Source organism: Ictalurus punctatus, chromosome 16, assembly GCF_001660625.3.
Source record: "Ictalurus punctatus breed USDA103 chromosome 16, Coco_2.0, whole genome shotgun sequence".
Lineage (NCBI taxonomy): Eukaryota > Metazoa > Chordata > Actinopteri > Siluriformes > Ictaluridae > Ictalurus > Ictalurus punctatus.
In genome coordinates this window covers 11,087,427-11,106,479 of record NC_030431.2, presented here as the reverse complement: position 1 = coordinate 11,106,479, position 19,053 = coordinate 11,087,427, and the positions used below count along the sequence as shown (strand labels likewise).

The window sequence follows — 19,053 nt, the reverse complement described above, 5'->3', positions numbered from 1 at the left end:
CACTTTTTTTTTTTCCCTAAACGGGTATTATTTCACTGTGCCACTAGCCAAATGAGATCATGCTGTAAACAACTCTGTCACCAAGGAAACAGGACAAGTGCACCCTGTTTCAACCTCACAACAGAGAAACTGGGGGGAAGGCAAACTAGAAATAAAAGATGGAAGGAGGAAAATTATATATTAAGCCCTGTCGAGAGATCACAGCAAGGACCAGAACATGCAGCAAAACAATCCACAACCGTTGTGTGGAATGATAAAATACTTTAGACCAAACCAAAAGAAACCCAGACAGCTATTAAGCAGTGCAAAGACTTGGGTAAAATATAGCCCCTGTATTAGGAGGTCAAAGCCCAAGATGTTCTTGAGTTGAATGCTCACCATCTCACATGTACAACAATATTTAAAAAAGACATATTCAGAATGTCAGCAAGTGGCAAAAAATGGGATTTAATCACTTTTTATACCAGATATGACATTCCAAAAATGTGAAGGAAAGATGTGCGAAAAATATACCTTCAAATATTAAGGTGGAATGCCACACTTTATTATACAAAAATATACAACAAAAAACATAACATAATGGAACAAACAAACAAGTGTTTGGTTAATATTGAGGATAGGTCCTCAGCAGGAATTTTAAAGTGCATAATAAAAAACCAGAGCTAAAACATCATGAGGTTTCTTTAAATTAAAAAAAAGGAATAAAAATAAATAATAAAATCACTTTTGTGGATAGGATTCATTTAATGCCACAATAACCACACTCCAAAACAAGTCCATATTTGTCTTGGGTTACAGTGTTCATTGTGCAATGCATATGAGCATACAATCCTAAATCCTTTTAAAAACTGGGAGAAAAAAAAAAAAATGAATGTAAAACCATACACAAAAAACAGAACGGAGCAAAAATTCAAGTTTCCACTTTGCACGAGTCTCCTATAGAAGCAGGCCTTCCTCTTTCCCCAAATCGCTGGAAGAAGGACCTCAGTGACGATGGCTCTTGTCTTTTGATTTCCTGTCCATGGCGTCTTGGGAAGAAAGCACCGAAACGAAAGCTGGGGATGGATTCAGGGTTTTCACCCACCGATGCAGACCTTAATAGAGCTCCGTGCGCTGATGTGCCTTGTAATGGAGAATCTCTAATACCCACACTACTAATCACAGAGGTAGACATGCTGTGCTCATATGACCTGCACATGTGTGCTAGTAGAGGGCCCTTTGAGGGTGTATCAGGCAGTGCCCACACTCCATCCTCTGATTCTTCATCTTTAGTGGAACCAAAGGAATGCCTGCGGCGCCGCATGCGTGAGGGTGAGATGTGAGGACTGAGAACAGTCCAAGGTGATCCAAAGCCATTCTGAAGGGCCAAATCCACCTCTTGTATTCCTCTGTGATGAGGAGAGGAAACATCTGGAATGGGGCATCTAATCCGTTGTGGCTCCATCAGGAAGTCCTCCTGTGTTTGATCTGCGTCTTTGTTCTTCTTCTCCTGCTCATCACTACATAGTCTTTCAATTATGCTCCTACGACGGTTTATTTTGCTGCTCTTTGGAGTTGCTTTGTCTTCTATGCATGGTGCTCTTTTTGGACCAGCTGGTGTACCCTGTACATTCATGCCACAGGAGATTTTTACTGCGTTTAAGCATTTTTCTTCCTGTTTTTCATGATGAGAGACAACAGTCTCTACCTTTACAGGGCTATCCTGGGCTGTCAGACAGCTCTTGTCCTGCTCCTCGTTTTGCTCTGTCTTGGCAGGAATTTCAAGGATTATCTGGAAGCTCTGGTCCTGATCTTGAAGTAAAACACTTGCATCCTTTTTGTCCATATTAACAGAACTATCTAGAGCTATGCAAGACCTTTCGGCCAGTGGGTGGTTTTTATCCAGTATCTCTGTTGGACTTTCTCTGTTGGATGAGGGTTGTCTTCTGCGGGAGGGACGGTTGCTCAGGAAGCTGGTGAGGATGGACTCTAAGGCCTCCTGTTCTGAGCTTTGCCTAGAGCAGGTGCCAACTGAACGGCGCTTGACTACCCGGCTCAGTTTCTCTCTTTCCCTCTGCTGCCTTCGGCGCCTCTCTGCTGCCTCTCGTTCTGTATTTTCCTGTTCAACACACAAGAAGTTTAACAGTCTGTTAATATTCAAGTTACAAATATTCTAATGTATATTGTGTAATGCAATAATCTTGTTCCTGACAAGTACTTCATGTAGCACTTTGTCAGAGTAAGCAAAGCAAGATCAGATCAGATGGATGGTCCACCACCAATAATTATACCATACATGGGTTGAGGCAATCCCAAAATATTCCACACACACACACACACACACACACACACACACACACACACACACACACACACACACACACACACACACACACATATATATAAAATTATATTATAAATAAAAATATATATGGAATATTTAGGGATTGCCTTAACCCATGTATGGTGTGACAACACTGAAGAAATGACAATTTGCTACAATGTAAAGTAGTGAGTGTACAGCTTGTATAACAGTGTAAATTTGCTGTCTACTCAAAATAACTCAACACACAGCCATTAATGTCTAAACCGCTGGCAACAAAAGTGAGTACACCTCTAAGTGAAAATGTCCAAATTGGGCCCAATTTGCCATTTTCCCCTCCCCGGTGTCATGTGACTTGTTCGTGTTACAAGGTCTCAGGTGTGAATGGGGAGCAGGTGTGTTAAATTTGGTGTCATCGCTCTCACATTCCACCATACTGGCCACTGGTAGTTCAACATAGCACCTCATGGTAAAGAACTCTGAGGATATGAAAAAAAGAATTGTTGCTCTACATAAAGATGACCTAAGCTATTAGAAGATTGCCAAGACCCTGACACTGAGCTGCTGCACGGTGGCCAAGACCATACAGTGGTTTAACAGGACAGGTTCCAGTCAGAACAGGCCTCGCCATGGTCAACCAAAGAAGTTGAGTGCACGTGCTCAGCGTCATATCCAGAGGTTGTCTTTGGGAAATAGACGTACGAGTGCTGCCAGCATTGCTGCAGAGGTTGAAGGGGTGGGGTGTCAGCTGGTCAGTGCTCAGACCATACGCTGCACACTGCATCAAATTGGTCTGCATGGCTGTCGTCCCAGAAGGAAGCCTCTTCTCAAGATGATGCACAAGAAAGCCCGCAAACAGTTTGCTGAAGACAAGCAGACTAAGTACATGGATTACCGGAACCATGTCCTGTGGTCTGATGAGACCAAGATAAACTTATTTGGTTCAGATGGTGTTAAGCGTGTGGGGCAGCAACCAGGTGAGGAGTACAAATACAAGTGTGTCTTGCCTACAGTCAAGCATGGTGGTGGGAGTGTCATGGTCTGGGGTTACATGAGTGCTGCCGGCACTGGGGAGCTACAGTTCATTGAGGGAACTATGAATGCCAACATGTACTGTGACATACTGAAGCAGAACATGATCAGTATGCAGTATTCCAGCATGATAACGACCCCAAACACACCTCCAAGATGACCACTGCCTTGCTAAAGAAGCCGAGGGTGAATGTGATGGACTGGCCAAGCATGTCTCCAGACCTAAACCCTATCGAGCATCTGTGGGGCATCCTCAAACAGAATGTGGAGGAGCACAAGGTCTCTAATATCCACCAGCTCTGTGATGTCATCATGGAGTAGTGGAAGAGTACTCCAGTGGCAACCTATGAAGCTCTGGTGAACTCCATACCCAAGAGGGTTAAGGCAGTGCTGGAAAATAATGGTGGTCACACAAAATACTGACACTTTGGGCCCAATTTGGACATTTTCACTTAAGGGTGTATTCACTTTTGTTGCCAGCAGTTTAGACATTAATGGCTGTGTAGAGTTATTTTGAGGGGGCAGCAAATTTACACTGTTATACAAGCTGTACATTCACTACTTTACATTGTAGCGAAGTGTCATTTCTTCAGTGTTGTCATCTGAAAAGATAGAATCAAATATTTACAAAAATGATTGGGGTGTACTCACTTTTGTGAGATACATACATACTTATATATATATATATATATATATATATATATATAATTACATACACATACATAGAATGTTTAGAGGACAATAAATACTAAGAACTGATTTTCCTTTGTCTGGTTGTTAAACAAGGACAGGTGGGATAAAAAAACAAAACCCTCCAGTGAATGTTAGCCTACTTGTCTGCACTTCTTGTCCAAGAGGTCCAGGCTACAGATTTGTCCACCCCTGCCTTCTGTTTCACTAAACATTAGGGTTGCATGATATACTGGTACTATGGTAGTATCGCAATACTAAAGCTTCAAAATAGCACCAATGCCAGTGTGTGTATATGTGTGTATATATATATATATATATATATATATATATATATATATATATATATATATATATATATATATATATATATATATATATATATATATATATATATATATATACACACATACATACATACACATATACAGTGAGGGAAAAAAGTATTTGATCCCCTGCTGATTTTGTACGTTTGCCCACTGACAAAGAAATGATCAGTCTATAATTTTAATGGTAGATTTATTTGAACAGTGAGAGACAGAATAACAACAAAAAAATCCAGAAAAATGCATGTCAAAAATGTTATAAATTAATTTGCATTTTAATAAGTATTTGACCCCCTCTCAATCAGAAAGATTTCTGGCTCCCAGGTGTCTTTTATACAGGTAACGAGCTGAGATTAGGAGCACACTCTTAAAGGGAGTGCTCCTAATACCAGTTTGTTACCTGTATAAAAGACTTCTGTCCACAGAAGCAATCAATCAATCAGATTCCAAACTCTCCACCATGGCCAAGACCAAAGAGCTCTCCAAGGATGTCAGGGACAAGATTGTAGACCTACACAAGTCTGGAATGGGCTACAAGACCATTGCCAAGCAGCTTGGTGAGAAGGTGACAACAGTTGGTGCGATTATTCGCAAATGGAAGAAGCACAAAAGAATTGTCAATCTCCCTCGGCCTAGGGCTCCATGCAAGATCTCACCTCGTGGAGTTGCATTGATCATGAGAACGGTGAGGAATCAGCCCAGAACTACACGGGAGGATCTTGTCAATGATCTCAAGGCAGCTGGGACCATAGTCACCAAGAAAACAATTGGTAACACACTACGCTGCGAAGGACTGAAATCCTGCAGCGCGCGCAAGGTCCGCTGCTCAAGAAAGCACATATACATGCCCGTCTGAAGTTTGCCAATGAACATCTGAATGATTCAGAGGACAACTGGGTGAAAGTGTTGAGGTCAGATGAGACCAAAATGGAGCTCTTTGGCATCAACTCAACTTGCCGTGTTTGGAGGAGGAGGAATGCTGCCTATGACCCCTGGAACACCATCCCCACCATCAAACATGGAGGTGGAAACATTATGCTTTGGGGGTTTTTTTCTGCTAAGGGGACAGGACAACTTCACCGCATCAAAGGGACGATGGACGGGGCCATGTACCGTCAAATCTTGGGTGAAAAACTCCTTCCCTCAGACAGGGCATTGAAAATGGGTCGTGGATGGATATTCCAGCATGACAATGACCCAAAACACACGGCCAAGGCAACAAAGGAGTGGCTCAAGAAGAAGCACATTAAGGTCCTGGAGTGACCTAGGCAGTCTCCAGACCTAAATCCCATAGAAAATCTGTGGAGAGAGCTGAAGGTTCGAGTTGCCAAACGTCAGCCTCAAAACCTTAATGATTTGGAGAAGATCTGCAAAGAGGAGTGGGACAAAATCCTCCTGAGATGTGTGCAAACCTGGTGGCCAACTACAAGAAACGTCTGACCTCTGTGATTGCCAACAAGGGTTTTTAAACCAAGTACTAAGTCATGTTTTGCAGAGGGGTCAAATACTTATTTCCCTCATTAAAATGCAAATCAATTTATAACATTTTTGACGTGCGTTTTTCTGGATTTTTTTGTTGTTATTCTGTCTCTCACTGTTCAAATAAATCTACCATTAAAATTATAGACTGATCATTTCTTTGTCAGTGGGCAAACGTACAAAATCAGCAGGGGATCAAATACTTTTTTCCCCTCACTGTATGTATGTGTATATATATATATATATATATATATATATATATATATATATATATATATATATATATATATATATATATATATATATATATATATATATATATATACACACATACATATACATACACATACACACACATACATAGTACTATCGGTAATACGGTAGTACCATAGGTAATGGTGTATGTGTGGCAGTTAATTCTATTTGATAAAACAGCACATCTCACTGCTTTTGCAGAATGCACAAAGGTTACACTTCATTCAACCTAAATTCTTTACCATAATCTTTGAAGATTTCCTGTTTGCTACCAACCAAGCTAACTTTATGCTAACTGCTCCATCTAAATATTAAAATTAGCCATGTTTGCTAGTAAGTGAACTAACATTAAGCTAACCCAAAAATTAGCTGTGTTTGATCGCAAGCGAGCTAACGTTGTGCTAATCGCTGAATGTAAATGCTAAAATTAGCAGTGTTTGCTAGTAAGTGAGCTAACTTTCCCAATTTCATGATTTCTTTGGAGTTCATTTCAAATTCAGTTATTTATTCCTAATGTGTTCATTCTGGAAATGTCCATTTTTATTTGCATGATTTCATTGCTCTAGGGAACAATAGATGAAATATGTGGCACACTGAATTAGTTGCTTGCCAACTGTATGACTGCTCTTGGGAACAGCCAGTTCTTCATCCTCATTAAAAACGTATTGAGAGGAAAATCTGGTATGTCTGTTTTCATTTATATCTATCCATTACCGTAACTGGTTTATTTTGTAGATTTGAATTATGAATTAACTATACTGCATGGTATCATGATACTTCAGCTGGTATAGTTATCATAAGATATGTTTATGGTATCGTGATAACCCTACTTAAACGTGTACCAGTAATTCCCATAAGCTTTTTTTTTTTTTTTTTTTTTAAAAAGAAAATTGATTCTGACATTGCTCTTAGATCAACATATAGAGTTGTAAAAGTGTTACAAGACTTACCTTTACAGCTCTCTCAAACTTCTCACAGAAAGAGTGGAAGATTGAGCAGCATTCCTCCAGCTTAAAGGTAGCAGGGTCTTCACAGAAATACTCAGCTACTGAGTGACTGACTGAATCCAGCTCCCTTAGAGAGGCCTCCATGTCTGCAAGCTGACTTGTGGCCATCTACATGAAGGATAAAGCTGATCACCACCCAGATCTCAGATTTTACATCAGACTACTCAAGTGACCACAGTGCAGACTCACTTGAAGGAACTCGTCCATTTGATGTTGCAGATCAGGCTGCATGCTGGCATAGGCCTTGGCTTCTTTAGCTTTTGCCATTTCTCTCTTGAAGTCTGTTTCGACTTCCTGTTTTTGAATTCTGAGAAGAAGAAAAACAGAATATGCAGAGCCAGTTGGGTGTCCCAGCTTATTTTAAGTGTATAAATTACTATTCCTATCACAGTTACCTCGATGCATCACCGATGTGTTGAAGCTGTTCTGTAAACTTTAATAAGGCGCAGTCTATCTGTTGAGCTTGCTGAAGTGGAGAGATGATCCAGAATATGAAATGAACAAACAAAGCCAGTAAAGTGCATTTTAAATGTAAAAGTATGGTAATTTCAGTGTGATCTACATTACCATAGCCACATAGTGCATAAGGTTCATGCCAGGTTTGTTAGCTTTGGTGTCCACAAGCCTCAGGAGAGAAGCCATTCTGAAACCTATCGCACGACCAGCATAACCATCCTGAACAAATCCAGACAGAAACACAAGACTGTCACGTTAAAGGAAAATTCATCTCAACACCTTCAGTGGCATCCAAAATTGATTTCATAATTTTCAACACCATGTTAATCTATTTTCACTTTGGTTAATGGTTTCCTGCATTACACACAATTCTGTTTGACAACCAGCTGATAGCTGCGGGAGTAGAATTTAGCATTTGCTTCCTCCTTAAATAATGAAACCCAGCAGCACTTTGGTACTTTAGTCTGTACGATTCTCTCAACTCCTCACCTGTACACTGTGCCCAAACACATCAGGTTCCAAAGCTACAATGTTTAACATCATGCTTGTCATTTCTATCTAGTCAGGCCGAGTGTCTGCCATAACTCGTTTGAGAAAAGGCAGCACAAACCAACACATTAGTAACAGAATCCCTAAGCGCCTCAAAATAAAAAACATACAAATGTGTTTCAGGGTTAAGTTTTCCTTCATGAGATGTAGTGCAAAACCATTAAGAAGTTACATGGAGTGCTTATAGTGATCATTATTCTTTCTGCTATGATGTATTTGAGAATCTATGCATATCTCTTCAGAGGGCTTCCAGTTTATCCTCCTACACCTTCACACAAGCTGTACATTCCAACAGCTCCATGAAGTGTAGAAACACTGCCTGTCTGCCTGTTTTATCATCAGTTAGTGCTCAAAACAGATGACCTTAGGGATGTGACAAGATTTGGAGTAGGCATGCACGTTACAGACAGCTGGTGACCTGGGCTATTCACTCAGGACCCCTTCAAAGTTGATCAAGAATAGAGTACAAACATAAAACTACCAGTTTTCAGCAATCTTGAAGACAAAAAAGCTTGCGGATCAGAAGAATCACTTGTGCAAGGAAAAGTGAGCTACAACAAGGCAAACTGCATCAAAGATTATCCCTTTATTTCTGCATTGTGTAACATTACTGCAGAGATCCATCAGATGAATTTATGCTGTTCTGAAGACCAAAACAGGCTCAACATTATTTGATAAGTGAACCTAATTAAATGGAGGTCAGTACTTTGTGCTACCTCCCTTTGCCAAGATAACAGCTCTGAGTATACTCCTATAATGCCTGATGAGGTTGGAGAATACATGGCAAGGGATCTGAGGGATCCTCTTCACAGTGCATTGAGACAATGTAGACAAGTCCAATTCTAGGTTGATTCAGAACATTTACAGTTGACTGGAACTTCTTAATTATTGCCCTGATGGTGGAAATGGGCATTTTCAATTATTCTTATAGCCACTTCCCATTTTGTGAAGCTCAACAACCTTTAGCTTAACATCACAGCTATATTCCATGGTCTTACCCATTGTTATGAATGACTAAGGGAATCTGGCCTGTGTTAACTCATATTTAAACCCCTGTGAAACAGGAAGTCATGGTTGAACAATTTCCTGTTCCTAGTCACCCAGGTGTACTAAGAAATGTAAAATATCAATGGAATATACTTCAAATATATTTATCTCATATGAATTTATAGGGGTGTCAAAAATTGTTGCACATCTATATTTGTTTTGTTGGGCTTGCAATTGTTTGATATCCATGAGAGCAGAGTACTTTTGTAATTTTTTTTAACAAAAGATCAAAAGGTTAAACACTAAAGACAATTCACAGCCTTCTTTGGTCATATTTATCAAGGGTGCCAATATTAGTGGAGGGCACTATTTATATATATCTAAAACAAACAAACAAACAAACAAAAAAAAACAAACAAAAAAAAAAAAAACACACAACTCACAGCATTCATGTAGTTTCCAGCTTTGAGCACGAGTCTGATTATAGAGTGTAGATCATCACACTCCAGCAGCTCTGTGAGAGTAAGAAAGAAAGGTTTGTCTGGCATCAATAAGCTAATTAGGAAAATATTCCTGAAATCATGTAATATCAATCAGTGACAAACATGTTCTATATTTTGGAGATATGGGACAGTTGAGAAGGAACAACTCATGAAAAACTCTTCATCATGCACCACTAATTCATCAGAATTTTACAAAATACTGAGATTGTTTTTTTTTTTAACTGTAAAGTATCAAAACTAATGACTAAATAACACTAATGAATAACAGAAATAAGTATTTAAATAATTTATTTTTAAAGATAATGCACAATACCATTAGCTGCTGCAGTCATGATAGAAATGGATTTTCTCATCTCCTCTATAAAGGGCATGAACTCCTCTCTGAGGAGCAAGCTTTTCAGTCTTTCTTCATATCTGCAAACACAGAATCCATCAACAACTCAATCTGACCCAGATCTCTGGATGGCTGCTGTGAACGGCTATTAAACCCTAATAACTGCAGGGCGGAAGCCAGATCAGCAAACCATATTCTGACTAACAATTAATAATCTCCAAAAACACATGCTTAAATACAATGAAACCAAGTACATATCCTAATTGTTAATCCTCTGGGAATTTCAGAGCCATTAAACTCACCTGGGAACATTTACCAGCATCAGGAAGAAGCGGTCTGCCTCTGCAAGCTGAGACGCATCACCATGGAATGACAACAGCTTCTTCACCTACAAAATTCAGTTCACTTCTTAGCAATGAAAGTGCCAGTGAGCTGCTCAGAGCATCCCTTTTGAATGTATAGCAATACAAATATAAATATATACACACATACATATATACACACACACACACCCACACACCTACCAAACACATTCTTACAAATAAGCAATGGGAGCTATGCTTCAGGTAATTTCCCTTTTAATTTTCAGAGCTACAGTGGATATTTAAAAGTCTACATGGCATTGTTTAAATGGCAGGTAAAAAATAAAACTCAAGATAAAATCAGCTCAGATCAGAAAACATTTTTGGGAAAAATAAGAACAATAATTTTTTTTTATTTTTTTTTAAACAATAATCTGGTTGCATAAATGTACACACCCCCAATCTAATACTTTGTAGAAGCACCTTTTGATTTTATTACACCATTGTCTTTTTTTTGGCAAGAGTCAACCAGTGTGGCACATCTTGACTTAGCAATATTTTCCCCACTCTTTCTTGCAAAAACATTCTAAATCCATTAAACTCTAAGGGCATCTCCTGTGTATAGCCTGCTTCTGGTCACCCCACAAATTTTTTGTTGGATTCAGGTCTGGGCTCTGGCTAGATCATTCAAAAACATTTATATACTTTTCAAAGTGTAAAAATAGCCCTGAAAATATTAACCCATTTATGAAATAAAATTAACCCAGCGTTTTTGTAAAAATGAAAAACATCATTTGGGTTGAAAAACAGCCCATTTTCTGGGTTAAAATTAACAACCCAGCTTGATGGGTTAGTTTAGTCCAAAATGAGTTTGGTCCTATATTTACCCAGCTGTTGGGCTAAAAAAAAAAAAAAATTATTATTATTATTTTTTTTATTTTTTTTTTAAGAGTGCATAGAATAATCAGTACTTGTCATATATTCCTGCAGCTCCTTTAATGTTGCCGTAGGTCTCTTGGCATGCTCCCTGGTAAGTTTTTGTCTTGTCCTTTTTTAAAATATGGAGGGATGTCCTGTTCTTTGTGATGTCACTTTGGTGCTCCATTTTCTCTATTTGTTGATAATGGCCTTCACAGTGTTCCATGGTACATCTAATGTTTTGGAAGTACTTTCATACCCTCCTCCTGATTGATTCCTGTCGACAAATGAAATACCATGTATGTTTTGCAAGCTGTTTGAGGACCATGGCTTCAGCAGTCAGATGAAACCAAGAAGATGTGAAGAAAGAGCTGGTCTTTATTTGGTGTCAATCAGAATAATTTCACTGATGACAGCTGTATGATAATTACTTTTGAACCTGAGCTTGAGTGTGATTGGTTCATTCTGAACACAGCCACATCCCCAATTATAAAAGGGTGTGCACACTTATGCAACCAGGTTATTGTAACTTGTTATTTTTCCCTAAAATGTTTAATTGTTGTTCAGTTAGTTATTATGTTATAATTTCACATTGAGGGTAGAAAAAGTTCAGACATGATTAATCACAAAAACCTACCATTTTAACAGGGTTGTGTAGACTTATATTCACTGTATTGAGCAAACCAAAAGTGGAATGTCAAATTTTTATATTATACTTAATATTGTTCAACTTTTTTTTTCCCCTGAATGGATCATTTACAATTGGATTAAACTGGACAAAACCTCTATTCTATCCACCCTTAATTTGTACCCAATTGATCAATACACGAGAGAATAATGCTACAATTTCATGCTACATAGATCTACAAGCTGTACAGTGTACCTCAACATCATCAGGCAGCAGCTTGCTCAGCTCTCTCAGTCCACCAGCAGCAAATCGCATGTTTCCCTCACTGATGTCCTCAACAATGTCCTGAATTGGCCTGCAGGGGGAGTCAAAGCACAAACATAACATTATGAATAGAAATAGTCTACTGTAGTACTGAACGAACAGGAGGTACTCAAGTCTTAAATTCCATAACCACATATCCACCTCCACACTTCACTGATTCATGATTTTCATAACCTCTAACAGAAATAGGGGAAGAAACAGAAACTGGCAACATTGTTGTTTTGGAATAAATTCCTACAAATGACAGGCTTCAATGGGCCATGCAGAGATTCATAATGCACGCACCTCTGATGTCTCTCATGAGAAAATAATCTCATGAGAAATTGTTTAACTTAATATAATGTTGTCCACACAGCAGAGTTAATATTTCAGCTCAAGACAATGTGGTGTCAGTGTGTCGTTACAGCATAATTTGGCCACCTGGATACATAAAACATTTGATCTCTGAGAACATCGGTTGCTCTTAGTAGTTTTTCAGAAAACTGAAAACAACTATTTACAGGAAGCAAAATAATGATCAAGGTTAGAAATGTCAGATGGTGTTATTATAATTAGTTAATTAATTCAGTCCGTTAAGAATTTTATTTCATTTAGTTGTCTTAATAATTAATTAAATTATGTCAACTTATAGGCACTCACACAAGAAGTGTGCTTGCATATGTAATTGAATTTCAATTTTCTAATCAGCATTTGAAGTTAAATAAAGTTAAAAAATATATATATATATATATATATATATATATATATATATATATATATATATATATATATATATATATATATATATATATATATATATATATATATATATATATATATATATATATATATATATATATATATCACTGCTGTACACATCAGTAGTATAGACTGGGACATCAGTGTTTACAGTGTTCAGAACATGTCCACTATTTCAGTATTGAAAGTAATCATTCCAAATTATATGTACTTCCTCATACATTTCCACAAATATGAATAAAGGTGATGGTATATATACACACAATTACTTGTAACCTGAATGTAAAATAATAGTCTTTTCCAGGGTTGGGGACCACCGGAAACAATTAATTATTTTTTTAATTAAACATTCATCCTTCTGACAAAATGCTTGAGGGCCATGTATGACCGCATTGTACTCATAGAGTAAATTATTAATAAGCAAGTATGATCTACTTCTGTACAATACCTCACCTTTTAAACTGCTTAAGGAGAATCCCAATATTCATACTTTTCTTCGAGTTAAGGATCGAGACCTGTCAAAGAGAATGCAAACAAATTCTCATTTGAATATCTATAAAGGCTTGTATAAAAAAGGGAAATTTTAATGCCACTCTCATCAAGGTAATACAATAAAGTAGGAACATGGGTAAAACAAGACAAATATCCCATTGTATAACATGCATCTCTGCACTTCCCATTATTATAAATACTAAATCATCCTGAGCCACTTCTACCTTATAGTCAGAACTGTTCCCTATACACAGACAAACACAAAAACATTCAGCCATTTCCTAACTGTGTGTTAAGGCATTTTTCACTCATTCATGAATAAGTTCACCAGAAGGGAGCATTCCATTCTTTTCCAGGATAGAACCATGGGCTTGGACAACATCGATAGCGGAGCATGCTGTTATGCCATTACTGTAGTTTGATTATTACTCAGTAACTTAATATCCTGAAGTGCCCCCCCCCTTCTTATACCAGCGCAATTTGCCAAAGCTATCTTTTTAATTTATTAAATAACATCATAGCATAACTTGTGTCAATTTATAGTTGCATTTAATGTTGTGAGGAATCTGTGAAACAAGTTAGTTGCGGTCATCACTTACATTCTAACAGATATAAACAGTTGATCCCTCACCAACACCAACTTTTTCCTGCTGGACCAAAAAAAATCCAGTTTATCTTGTTATTGTGAAACTACTAAGCGCAATGTCCTCTGTCCTGAAGATTCCCCCAGTCCTAAAACCCATGTGAACACCTTTAACTCTGACTAAATGCTAAATATACTTCACCATATCAATAATTACAATCAGCAAGTAGCAGTTACTACATAATAGAACAAGCACATTAATATAAACCTGTCATGCTGTTATAGAAAATAACCAACAATTTCTAATAAAGCAGAATAGAAAATTCAGCAGTGTGGTGGTATAAAAACATAAAAGAAGTTGTACAATCTTATAAACAATGAGAGTATCAAAACTCATAAGGGGGGGGGGGGGGGGGGACTTCCCTCAGTCTTTTGATATAATTGTTTTGATATACGTGTTGTATTACAGTCTAAATGGGTGTTAAGAATTTCAATGTTATTTAGTCCAACTAACACCCAATTTTATGTACATTCTAATTAGCCTAAATCCAAATAATTTACAATAATCTATTATATGAAATATTGTAATATTGAACATGCATGATACAGTTGACAAGGGCTGCTCAATACATGGAAAAATATTACATCACAATTGTATAGTACAATTTGTACAGTGATGTGCTTTGCAATACAAAGCAAGCTTATTTGCCATAGGTAACAGGCTTTGGTACTTTTGAGCAGTTTTATAGGTGAACGGACTGACTTTCACAAGAATCTCAGGAACAAAATTTTCATCAGTTGTTCCCTTCAAAATTAACTGTTTTGATATCTTCTTTAAAGTGAATGCTTTTAATCACTTCAACACATCCCTGAGATAATAAAACAAAGTGTAGATCTAGTAGTAAACCAAGATCCATACAATTTTGGTACGTCTTCCACAGAATGCTGCAAGTCTAGGCATCTTGTCTTAGTACTACAAGACAATTCAAGGACCTGAATGACAGTGTTAATGTTGCAAGATTTAGTGCTAATAAAAACAAGATGTAGTGTGCTCTTCACGTTCAACCTTCCTCAGGGATACAGTGTTTCCTTCAAATATATACTCGCCACCTAGTTAATGTTCACACCAAACATCAGATTGAAGAAAAACTGATCTCCATGACTTTTATCATGGCATGGATGTTGGTACCAGATGGGCTCGTTTGAGTGTTTCAGGAATCAGGAAGCTTTCATGGAAACAGACTTTTATGCTCACCGCGGTTGTAAAGAGTGCTTATTTGAGTTACTATAGAATTCCTATCAACTCAGACCACTCTGCTCATTCTCCTCTGATCTCAATCTTCAACACGGTGTTTCAGCCTGCAGGCCCTCTGCTCACAGGATGTTTTTTGTCTTTCCACATCATTCTGGTTAAACGCTAGAGACCGTTGTGTGTGAAAATCCCATGGTACCAACATCCATGCCACATGTCACAGTGATCACACCTTAGCTTCATCCTAATGTTCGATGTGAACATTAACTGAAGCTCTTGACCTGTACCTGCATGAGTTTATGCATTTTGCTGCTGCCACTTCACTGGCTGATTAGATAACTGCATGAATGTGCAGTTATGTGTTAAAAGTGGACGGTGAGTATATACTGAAAACACTAAAAATGCACTGTATGTAACCAAAATGTGGCACCACAACCTCCTTACTGTTGTTTGCAATCTCCAGCTGACACCTTTTCCACCTGCCTGAGAAAACTGGTACAAACGCAAACTACTCACAATCTCTGACTCAGGACTGGTGGTCTGCAGGCCCCACACACTCTTCTTGACGGTGCCATGCTTGGTTGGTATCTGCTGACGTTCACTGTGGCTAAACAGTTCCTCAATGCGCTTGGTGTCCAGTGGAATATCCTCCAGCTTCTTCTGTGATGTCCAGACGTTGCGCTTCCCCACCACACTATGCCTTGGAATGGTGTCCCAGTTGAAGCTGCGCATCTTGGAGCGCCGGTGAACACTGCGAGAGAACGGTTCGCTTCCTGTGATGGGTGGAGGTGGTGGAGGAGGGGGAGGAGGAGGAGGAGGAGGAGGGGGCGGTGGAGAAAAAAGAGAAGGTTCGATGGACATGGCAACGCCATCCATTGGAAATTATGGGTTGGATACCCAAAGTAGGCCCAGTTCAGCTCCAAATGAGTGGATGATTCGCAGGATCCAGGTTAGCTGATTCAACAGAAAAGGATGAAAAATTTGAATAGACAACAAATTTTCAGAAATACATACACTAGAATAAAATTTCATGCTTTCAAGACTATGGTGGAGCATACAAGACAACACAGAGACTGCATCCAGGACTACATAAAATTCAATGTCAGAAAAGCAGAACACAATATACCATATACACACACACACACACACACTTTTGAATTATTTATAAAATCAAGTGAGTTTAATTCTGAAATCATAAGTCATAACATAGGCCAAAAAAAGTTTCTGCTGATAAAACAGTGATTGGACTGGTAACATTTTGTGGTTGTGAGATGCAACCACAAAGCCAGATCAGTTTATGTAAGACAACACATGAATAGAAAAATGCTGCTTTTTAAAACAGAATGTCAGGCCTTTTTTTAAGTATCACAAAAAATTACACTATGGGGTTTGATCATTTCCTACAGCTTACAGTTAAACTCTATGTAACATATCAATAGGAAATAACAGTTCCTCAAACAAACAAACAAACAAACAAACAAACAAACATGCATCTCGAAAAAGACAAGAAAAGTACAAGGTGAATTAAAGGACTATTATACTTCAAGACAAACGGCTGAAGGTTCAAAAGACGACGAAATTAACAGTTCGGTTAGTTTAACATTAACTTCTTTTTCGTCGTCTAATCGGAAAGCTAAAGTGCCTTAACATCTACCAAACAACCAAAATCAAACACTTTCTGAAGACTGGACAGAAAGGAGCAGGCCAAATACACACACGAAAAAATATCACAATAAAACGCAGCTCATTAAAAGAAACCATATATACCAGAACTGGAATAATCCAATGTAACCTAGAGCCAAAAAACCCCAAACGTTTTAACTGACAAGCATCGCAGCAGAGAAGCAGCAAACCAGCCTTAACACCAGCTCAAATAAAGAGACGCTTTATCAATTCGCTAAGCCACGCCCCCTTCGAGGCAGTAGTCTCTCACCTGCGCGGAAGGTTCCACCCACTATCTGAGAGAAGCTGCTGTGTGTAAAACACAGCTCTATACCAGTGGTTCCCAAACTTTTCCAGGGCAAGGCCCCCCAAATGGCATTAACATTTGACCGAGGCCCCCCTTTTGCAAGATGTCTTTAGACTTCTGAGAAAGAGAAAATCATCTATTTAGTTATTTTTCACACCAAATTGTTGAGGCCCCCCAGGCGGCCCCCACTTTGAAAACCACTGCTCTATACAATATACAGCGCCTCAAAACTTCCACAACTTTCCTACATAGATTGGCACACTGCCATCTCATTCTAATAGACAGGTGAGTAGGAAACTGTACAAATGTACATTAATTTAAATAATGCATAATTTGCAGTGTTATTATGCAGAATTATGAATGCACTACATTTTGCATGATATGGCTACTAACCAGACACACACACACACATCACTTTTATCGCTACAACCACAGAGCATTTGCATCTACAAGTGCATATAACATGTCCTCCCTCCATGTTGTTTCTTCATTCTTCAGTCACCTCTTTACCTTGGTCAGAGTCCACCCTGGGAACAGGTGGGAATGCACCTTGGACGGGGCACAGGACTACACACATACACACACACACGGGCGATTTGGAGTAGCCAATCCACTTACTTTTTCTGTGAGGTGGAAAGAAACCCACATGAAGACAGAGAAAAGATAATAATGATAATGAGTCTTTATCAGTCACATATACATTACAGCACAGTGAGATTCTTTTTTCTTTGCATGTCCCAGCACATTAGGGTCAGAGTGCAGGGTCAGCCATGATGCAGCATCCCTGGAGCAGAGAGGGTTAAGAGCCTTGCTCAAGCTCAGGGCCTGACCAGACTCCCTGGGGCTTGAACCCTTGAACTTCTGATCAGTAACCCAGAGCTTTAACTGTCAAGCCACCACTGTTTCCAGATGTACAGAAACTGCACAGACCCAAGCTCAGGTCCTAACCAGATACCCTGGAGCTGTGAGATGTAACTCTACCCACTGTGCCACCCAAGTTATTTGTAACTCTACATTTTTACTTTTTTTTTTGTTGTTGTTGCAGTTTTAAGAGTAATTCTGTTTAAAATGGAACACCATTCTGTGTAAACCCTAGAGATTGTTGTGTGTGGAAATCTCAGCAGTTTCTGAAACACTCAAACCAGCCCATCTGGCACCAATATCCATGCCATGTTTAAAGTCACAGAGATCACCATTTCCTCATTTTGATTTCTGATGTGAACATTAACAGACACTGTTTACCCGTATCTGCATGATTTTATGCATTGTGCTGTTGACACACGATTGGCTGATTGGATAACTGCATAAATGAGGTGTGCAGGTGGATGGTTAGTGTATATAAATGAAATAACATTCTGAACTGTAAGGTATGTGTGTTTTGGAAAACACTTAACACCATCCTAGTGGTATGAGGGAGTGTGCGGTAGTGTCATTAAATCCATATCAGGAACTGCTACAAGCGGAAACTTTGGTTGTTGAAACAACACCGACATTCATGCTCCAAAATCTCAAGCACACAATGCATGTATAATGCATGGCTACAGAAAACTAGCTCTGAGAGCGCAAAATTTGCGTTTTAATGTTTAAACAACTAACATCACTCAAGGAAACACATCAATAAAATTACACAAGGCAGGTTTTTTTGCAAACATTTCATATTTTATCTTGTGGGCTTTAGTATATCATTTCCATATTCCAGAGGGTTTGGTCAGCATTAGGAATAAAGGCAAACATCATTCATACACTACTGTATCACAGAGCAGCCTAAAATGTCAATTTTACACAACATACTTCAGATAAATCTCTCGGGATGAGGAGAGACTCTCATTTTAGTAATAAACCCTTCTGATAACATCAATCAGAAATAAAAAGGACATCAAGTCATTTTGTAAAAACAAAGTTAGAGTATAACGGAAATTGGATTTGG

General features: G+C 38.5%; 1 protein-coding gene across 1 annotated transcript; it reads right to left on the bottom strand.

Moving 5' to 3' along the window:
* Positions 1-522: 522 nt before the first annotated feature.
* fhdc3 (FH2 domain containing 3) lies at positions 523-17,059 on the bottom strand. Its single transcript, XM_017489040.3, has 12 exons — positions 16,925-17,059; positions 15,674-16,111; positions 13,284-13,345; positions 12,024-12,123; positions 10,223-10,308; positions 9,900-10,000; positions 9,527-9,597; positions 7,659-7,766; positions 7,487-7,557; positions 7,281-7,398; positions 7,035-7,199; positions 523-2,098 (listed from the first exon to the last, which is right to left on the bottom strand). Exons 2-12 carry the CDS (start codon positions 16,031-16,033, stop codon positions 911-913), a joined length of 2,430 nt encoding a protein of 809 aa, XP_017344529.2. The 5' UTR covers positions 16,034-16,111; positions 16,925-17,059; the 3' UTR covers positions 523-910.
* Positions 17,060-19,053: the final 1,994 nt, after the last annotated feature.

What these genes read in the sequence shown, in the direction of transcription:
- fhdc3 (XM_017489040.3), bottom strand. Translation starts at nt 16,033, where the DNA reads ATGGATGGCGTTGCCATGTCCATCGAACCTTCTCTTTTTTCTCCACCG. An exon ending in CCAGTCCTGAGTCAGAGATT is followed by an intron (nt 13,346 to 15,673) that starts GTGAGTAGTTTG and finishes TCTCTTTGACAG; the next exon opens with GTCTCGATCCTTAACTCGAA. An exon ending in CTGGAAACTACATGAATGCT is followed by an intron (nt 7,767 to 9,526) that starts GTGAGTTGTGTG and finishes GGATTTGTTCAG; the next exon opens with GATGGTTATGCTGGTCGTGC.